The sequence below is a fragment of the Apium graveolens genome, chromosome 7 (genome assembly GCF_009905375.1).
Source record: "Apium graveolens cultivar Ventura chromosome 7, ASM990537v1, whole genome shotgun sequence".
Taxonomy (NCBI): Eukaryota; Viridiplantae; Streptophyta; class Magnoliopsida; order Apiales; family Apiaceae; genus Apium; species Apium graveolens.
Window position 1 is genome coordinate 3,100,696 of NC_133653.1, and position 7,281 is coordinate 3,107,976.

The 7,281-nt window shown below is 35.4% G+C and overlaps 2 protein-coding genes across 3 annotated transcripts; one reads left to right on the forward strand and one right to left on the reverse strand.

The window, feature by feature from the left end:
- The first annotated feature begins 519 nt into the window (after positions 1–519).
- Positions 520–1,520, forward strand: LOC141672525 (uncharacterized). The gene is made up of 2 exons (XM_074479141.1): positions 520–1,102; positions 1,182–1,520. Exons 1-2 carry the CDS (start codon positions 718–720, stop codon positions 1,283–1,285), a joined length of 489 nt encoding a protein of 162 aa, XP_074335242.1. The 5' UTR covers positions 520–717; the 3' UTR covers positions 1,286–1,520.
- A 1,009-nt stretch (positions 1,521–2,529) lies between these two features.
- LOC141670458 (protein XRI1-like) lies at positions 2,530–6,553 on the reverse strand. 2 transcript variants are annotated; one of them, XM_074476304.1, is made up of 10 exons: positions 6,432–6,553; positions 6,165–6,190; positions 4,785–4,840; positions 4,587–4,706; positions 4,329–4,468; positions 3,873–3,936; positions 3,689–3,788; positions 3,558–3,598; positions 3,303–3,392; positions 2,530–3,120 (listed from the first exon to the last, which is right to left on the reverse strand). In XM_074476304.1, exons 2-10 carry the CDS (start codon positions 6,182–6,184, stop codon positions 2,846–2,848), a joined length of 906 nt encoding a protein of 301 aa, XP_074332405.1. In that variant the 5' UTR covers positions 6,185–6,190; positions 6,432–6,553; the 3' UTR covers positions 2,530–2,845. The 2 variants fall into 2 exon arrangements, with proteins under 2 accessions (XP_074332405.1, XP_074332406.1); XM_074476305.1 differs by having other exon boundaries at positions 6,165–6,223; positions 6,432–6,497.
- Positions 6,554–7,281: the final 728 nt, after the last annotated feature.

Consider the following 7,281-nt stretch of genomic DNA (forward strand, 5'->3'; position numbering starts at 1 on the left):
ATTCACGAAAATTTTAGTGTAAAAACTTATATACACAAAAATTCACCTCTTTTAAATTTATGATGTTTTAGGTATTTTGAGTGAATAAAAAAATTAACTGAATTTTGCCAAATTTTATAACCTTTTAGCTTTTGAAAAAGAAAAAAAAATTATTTATTGTTAGTTAATAGAAATCCTTGTGAAAAGGGGTTGTGCATTTTGAGATTATAGTCTACATGTTGGTGACTGGGAAACCAACTATTTTTTGTTTGGTGATATTTTAACAGACCAAAATAGTTGAAGAACAAAAATAAAATTCATATTTATACCCAGCGTTACAAATTTCGGAAATCAGAATTATTCTGCTGAAGTACCGATTTGCGATTTATCGCAAATCGGTCAAATCGGACAACATTTTTGACCGATTTTGAACGATTTATCGACGATTTTTGAAAAATCAGCCCATTTCTGTAACAGAGTTTATACCCCAATCTCTCTAAACCAATCAATATATCACTTCAAAGATCTATATATAATTATTTTTAGCTGATTATTCCGAGAAAGAAGGGTGACTGTGCATGCCCTTTAGAATAGCTCTAAACATTCTTGCTTCATCACCTAATATTCAATCAGGCTGAATGCATTTTGAAATATTACGATTTGATACCATCGGAGAAAGTAAAAAATCTAGGAGGTGTTTTTAAAAAATAAGTTTGGACTTGAATTTTAAGTTCCGAAATGCAGAGATCAGAGAGTCTTAGCAGCCAGAGTCTCAAGTTACGTCGCCCTTCCACGCGTGTTCCTACATCAGACCCTGACATTGATTCACCATCAGCGCGGAGCAGATCAGGGCGGTTTCAGAAAAGCATCAGTGGTCTGTCAGATTCAGAGTTTAATATGGACGAGAGCGGTTTGACACCGAGAGAGGACGAGGAGGAAGAGGATGCGGAGGGAGACAATGAAGGAGATCCCGAAGAAAAGGAAGAAGGGCCTGGGAAGATGTCGTTGATGGCGTTATTAGCAGAGACGGATAGAGAAATGGGAGTGCAATCAGCCTATGTGATGGCGGAGTCAGAGGAAGAGGAAGTTGAAGAAGAAAATGATGACGGGAACGATGAGAATGGTGAGTATCACAATTGCTGTGTTTGCATGGTGAGGCATAAGGGTGCTGCTTTTATACCTTGTGGACATACTTTCTGCAGGTTATGTTCAAGGGAGCTTTATGTTCAGAGAGGTAATTGTCCGATCTGCAATGGCTTCGTTATGGAGATTCTCGACATTTTCTGAATCCACGACAGTCGTATGATGATCTCAAGAAGTTTCAGATTCGCGGTAATTTTGGTCTCAGAACATGGCATTCATGGCGTTTGAATGATGATGGAGCTATCAAATGGTGTGGTCTTAGATTCAGTTTGCTGCAAGAATCATGTTAATCCTCTATTTGTGTTTCAATTTTTTTCTAATAGCAAAACAAAAAAGACAGATGATCTAGTGTGTAAAATTTTACTGACATATATGATATTACTGTTGTTTTTGGTCAATGGAAGGACACAATTACGTAAGACTATGGGGCCGTTTGGATCATGGGAACGAGACTGAGAATGAGATTCTAATATCATTCTCGTTCCTGTTAACTGGATTGAAGTTTCATGATCCAAAAATGATCCAAACGGGCACTATGTCTCTATTTATCTCCGTTTATCTCAGTTCAACGAGTCATTCTACTTCTCGGAAGTTGGTGGCTTGCTTTCAAGGACCTGTGTAGACGCCCTCAAAATCGCACCCTAGCTCAGTCAAATTGCTCGAAGGGGCTTATGGTAAGCCATTGGCGCCTCTCACAAATGGCTTATGGTAAGCCATTGGCGCCTCTCGCAAATTGTCGGGGCCTGACATTTGTAATTAATGACAGCCACCTTCCTTCCTGGTCATACATAGATTACACCTACCTTTCTGGAGATATTAAAGTTTGGATGGCACTTAGCTAACCCAGCTAGCAGAAGCAGACCACTCGTGATAGTGTTAAATGTTTTCGGAGTGTATGCAGACCCTACAAATGCATGATTGTTTAGCCATTATGTTCTAAATCAAGACTGGACCTTGCAGTAAGATGGGGCTGCAGACAAAGATTGCAGCATTGATAAAGCAATGTGCTATCAATGCGCATGCAGCTCCAGCGTGAAGAAGCAGGCAGCCTTGATAAGTTCTTGAAGACAAAAGTGCAATCTTCAGAACTTTGTTGCAGCCTTCAATGATTTGCAACTTTTCCTTTTTATCATTGTTGGTCTATGGACAATAACTTGAACTACATTCTATTCTTCCCTAGGATACTGAGTTGTCTAAAGAATCAAACAACAAAACCTAACCCAGAAACACCAATTGAGATCAAATTTCGGCTAATTGATACCCTGCATTGGTACGTTTAAAGCATGCTTTGGCAAAAAAAAAAAATTAATTATGTCGATAAGTTCAGGTGCTTGTATTTTCTTAATAAACAAATTTACGACAACAGCTTTGTGAATAAACTAGTAGGGTAAGCAAGACAACATGAAATCTCCATTATCAAGTTTCTATAAATTTAAATCAAACAAGCTTACATTACACATGAAGAGAACTTCTTTAAGTTCTTATAAAGATAAGAAGATTCTAATAGGAACTAGTGATGCCATTAAGGCATCAAGGAAAGAACAGTAACTAACTAGTTCCACCTTGTGAACCTCGTTAAGATTTATCTAACATGATTTATGAACTCCGAGAAGAACAGCCTAAGAGAAACAGTTCTGATTTCTAAAACAGGTGGACGCTGTATGTATGAAAGTTCTGATTTCCAAGACCGTTGAGCAGGAGAGCAGAAAGAAAACTTACTGAATCAACCTTTGGTTCTCATGATCGTTATGCTGCCTTTGCCACCTTCAGTTCGAATTTTGGTTTTACCAACTACAGGCTTCCCGGTTAAAGCTGAAGTGGGATAAGCAGCTGCAGGATCTTCCGTTTTCTTTGATTTTGATGGAGGTGGAGTGCGTATCCGTTGATTTATATCCTTCAATGTTACATCTCCAAGGACACCACATGGCTTAACAAACGCAAAGGGGTAGACCACTGAAGAAGCTAACTTTGTAGGCGGACGCGTGTATGACTTCTTACCTGAGTTACGATCTTACTTGCATTAGCTCAGTAAGACATCTGAATACTATATGAATATACAGTTGATGTATCATTTATGCAAGACAAATAAGATGCCAAATCACCAAAATAAACATAATAGCCATTTATCAAATTGACCCTCAGTCCATGTACTACTGTTTTACAAAGGTGAGAAGTTTAACCTTTGAAAACAAGTTTTGGACGAGCCTTGGTAGGACACTCTTGAGGAGTAGCAGGAGTGGCTTCATGCTGTACTGGGGTGTCGCAAAACTCTACAAAAGTGCATCGACAATAATTAAATATACAAAACAAGAATAAGCTAATAACATACACAAGGGGTATTGAAGACAAAACCACATATAGGAAAATTATTTGAGATAAAAAAGACGATAACAGAATCAGCATATAGTAGAATGCAAATTTAGATCTTCAAGTACCTGTAATATCAATTTGCAGTTCAGATGAACCAGAGAGATTCCTGTGTAGAATGCTTATTAGCCAAATTATTAAGAAAACACCAAACCATTAAGAAAATACGCAACCATAAATACGATTCACATGAACATACATATCCTCAAGACTGAATTGCATATTAGCATCACTAAAGCAGTCGGTCAACCATCCGTCAGATGACTGATCTGGAGGAACATAACTGGATGCTGATGTATCTGAAAGGCAGTTTTTTGGTAAAATCGAGATTAAAGACCTGAAGTGAGGATCAAATATTACTAGTTTGCAGAAAAAGTATTAACCTTCAAATCTGGAAACCCACTGCGAAACATCAGGCAAAGCTTCTTCAAATGAATCCATCACCTCCTAACCAAATGACCAAAGTTTATTAGAAAGATGTTGAAATGAACTTAGATAAAGTCGTAGGATTCATTTTAAGCTATGTGGATGAATAAGCATTAAATGCTGAATTTTACTTATCGTCCTATTGCAATTTTATCACCGTAACTCAGAACTATTATAGACAGAAATAATAAATAGCACCTTTCTTATATAAATTTGAGTGTGCCACACTTGAGCAGAATATTTTTAAGACAAAAAACATAAAGCACCATTATTACACAAATTTAGTGTGCCACGCTTAACGCATAAGAATATAAAATAACAGGAACTTGAGATACAAAAAATTGCTGCACATGACTAATGGCACAGATAATACTGAAATTGCTAATACTTGAAAATCTGAGAGCTTTGCAAACCTCTGATTGTAAAAATGATGCTGATATATCTTCATTGCAAAGTGGAGCGTTGAAGACCTCGGGATCAAATTGTAGCATGCGCCGCCTCTTTATCTGTGAAGAGTTCTCCCTAAATTGGTCTAGATCCTTATTCATGTAATCTGCAAGTAATGTATTCCGATCTTATTAATGTGCTCAAAATTTAGGTCTTTGAATAGAGAAATATGTAACACAAAAGAGCCACATGGTTGGTAGCAGAAGTTGGGAGAGCATATATACCACTTGAAGTAGCTTGATATGAGAGATCCCCACAAGCTTTTAAAGGAGTGTTTTCTTCAAAAATGCACGGCAATTCTCCTTCACTTGGGCCTAAACCATTCCACGCGCATTTTGATAAATCTGGTCATAGCAAAAGTTTCCAAAGTTAAAAAACACTCAAACCAGGGTTTTTGCTAATTAAATCATAATGAACCTTACCAGGAAGTGTATAATCTGGCATAGAATAATATCCGTCTTGCAAGTCCCACATGTCTCTGTTGCATATCACCGTAATTTAATTAAAAAAATCCTGTTAGAACAAAAACTTTGACATACATGTAGCTTATACAAATAATCAAATAATGAAGTCTGGATAATCCTGAACCAAAGGCAGTCCCCTAAGCCAAGAAAGCAAGCTTGCAATTTATAAACATATACGATATCACTCCACAATGGAATACATGATCTTATTAATTGTAATCAAGTTAATCAGGAAGATGATGCATTTGCAGACAGCCATTACAATTTCACAAATAACTTGCACACAAGAAAAAATTATCATATTGTTAGTCAATCAGGAAGGCACGCTTTTAAAGTGCTTCACGAGTAAATCTATATAACATGGCCCTGATGGCTGGATCCCAATTAAATTATCTTCTAGATAATAGAAGTATAGAACACAGTGGCATCGAATTATTCGCTTCAATTACATCAAAGGACTTGAGCAAATAATACCAATTTCAGCGTCCATATCAATGTCAATTCATAAACACATTTAGGAACATAGATTAAACCAGAACATACATATAATGGCTGAAAGTAAAGCAAACAACGATATATCCAATCAACAAAATTTAAAAACTGATCCAACAAATGTACCACAACTGGAGCAACAATCTATCTATTTCCAATGGTATGCGCATCTCAGCCTTCCCACGACTCTACTTACGAGCAAGATTTACCGATATGTCCAGATTTTAGTCATGTTCATACAAATTTACCATTACCACTATTACAACACATGATCTGCTTCACTGAATCACATTTGAATCCAACCAAACCCCGGAGAACATCAATTGACATAAACCAAACACAAATCACTAATTCAACATTTCAAGAAGACTTTCACACACTGATAATCAACTAAATCTCAAAATCACAACTTTATTAAGTGCCAATTTGGATCATGAGATTACAACCCGAAAATGAAAATAAAGTTCTAAAATAAATTTATATCTAAATCACATTTTAATCCAACCAAACCCCGGATAACATTAATTGACACAAACCAAACACAAATCACAAATCCAACATTCCAAGAAGACTCTCACACAATCATACCACAAAATAGTCCACTTAATAAATCCAAGGCAACAAACATACTAATAATCAACTAAATCTCAAAATCACAACTTTATTAAGCGCCAATTTGGATCACGTGATTTCAACCCGGTTAACGGGAATGAAAATAAAGTTCTAAAATAAATTTGTACCGAAATCTCATTCTCATTCCCGTTAAACGGATTTAAATCTCATGATCCAAACGGGCACCAAAAAAACAAACAATCAAACAAAAAGGGTGTTCATAACATCACTTACTTGTCATTGATACCATCCATTCAGTTCTGCAACAAGAATTTTTGAGCAACTTGGTCAAACTCAAACAGCAAAAAGAATAAAAAGCAGTTACTTATGATAAAACTGACAAACAAAACATAAACACAACTACACCACCATCAAAAGTAACCGTTACAGAACATATAACAGACTCATATCCTCACACATTACTATAAAAAATAATAAATAAATTATAAGTATATTATACAGAGACACATAGAGACAGAACAAAGAAGAGAATGGAAGTACCAGTACTTAAGACTTGTGGTAATAAAAATGTGTTATCGAGATTTGTGCAGTGTCTATGTAACTACTACTACTTTATGTTTCTGCTCTAACATGTGTGTGTGTGTGTTGTTTATATATATACACACAAAATGCAGAAATATCAGCACCCATGAAGGAGAGAAACGGTCATTGGAATGGACCACACCACCCTCCATTTTTTGATGTTATTATGAATTAATTAACGAGATATATCGGGTATGTTTTAATAAGATATATATGATATATTTAAATTATGTTTAATTTAATTGAGATGTGAGTTTCATTTCCCGTAAAAAAGTGAAAATTATGTGTACATAATTTTTTTTAATTTTAAAAATTATTAAGAATTTACGATTAAAGACGTATATTACGATTAACGATTTATATTTTGAACTCCGTTTAACGATATATATTGGATATATTTCAATAATGAGATAAACTTGGTACATTTTACCGACATATACCGAATATGTTTTTTTTAACGAGTGAATCTAGTATATTTTTAATTACGCTTGATTTGATTCAAATGTAAGTTTTCTTAGTTTTATTTCTCAACTGACAAATGCTAATATAGAAAGATGAAAAATATTTGTACATGGTAATAAATCAAACGGAGGAATTTATATGTAATCTTGTAAAACATGGTAATGTCCATTAGAGGCTAAAAGCAAATCTAAAAGCAATTAATCTTATTCCAAAATGATATATTTTCATTTGAAATGTATAATCCCTGTGGAATATCTTGGGTATTAGTAAAAATATTCTTCAAAAACCAGGGGCGGACGGAGGGGATGGCTCGGGTTGGCTCCAGCCCCGGTGAATTTTTATAATG

Excerpts from the sequence above, each read along its gene's own strand:
- LOC141670458 (XM_074476304.1), bottom strand. The coding sequence starts at position 6,184 with ATGGATGGTATCAATGACAA. Across the intron at positions 4,707-4,784 it reads GCCAGATTATACACTTCCTG|ATTTATCAAAATGCGCGTGG; the intron begins GTAAGGTTCATT and ends TGCTATGACCAG. Across the intron at positions 3,121-3,302 it reads TCCAAAACTTGTTTTCAAAG|GTAAGAAGTCATACACGCGT; the intron begins GTTAAACTTCTC and ends ATCGTAACTCAG.
- LOC141672525 (XM_074479141.1), top strand. The coding sequence starts at position 718 with ATGCAGAGATCAGAGAGTCTTAGCAGCCAGAGTCTCAAGTTACGTCGC. Across the intron at positions 1,103-1,181 it reads TGACGGGAACGATGAGAATG|GTTATGTTCAAGGGAGCTTT; the intron begins GTGAGTATCACA and ends TACTTTCTGCAG.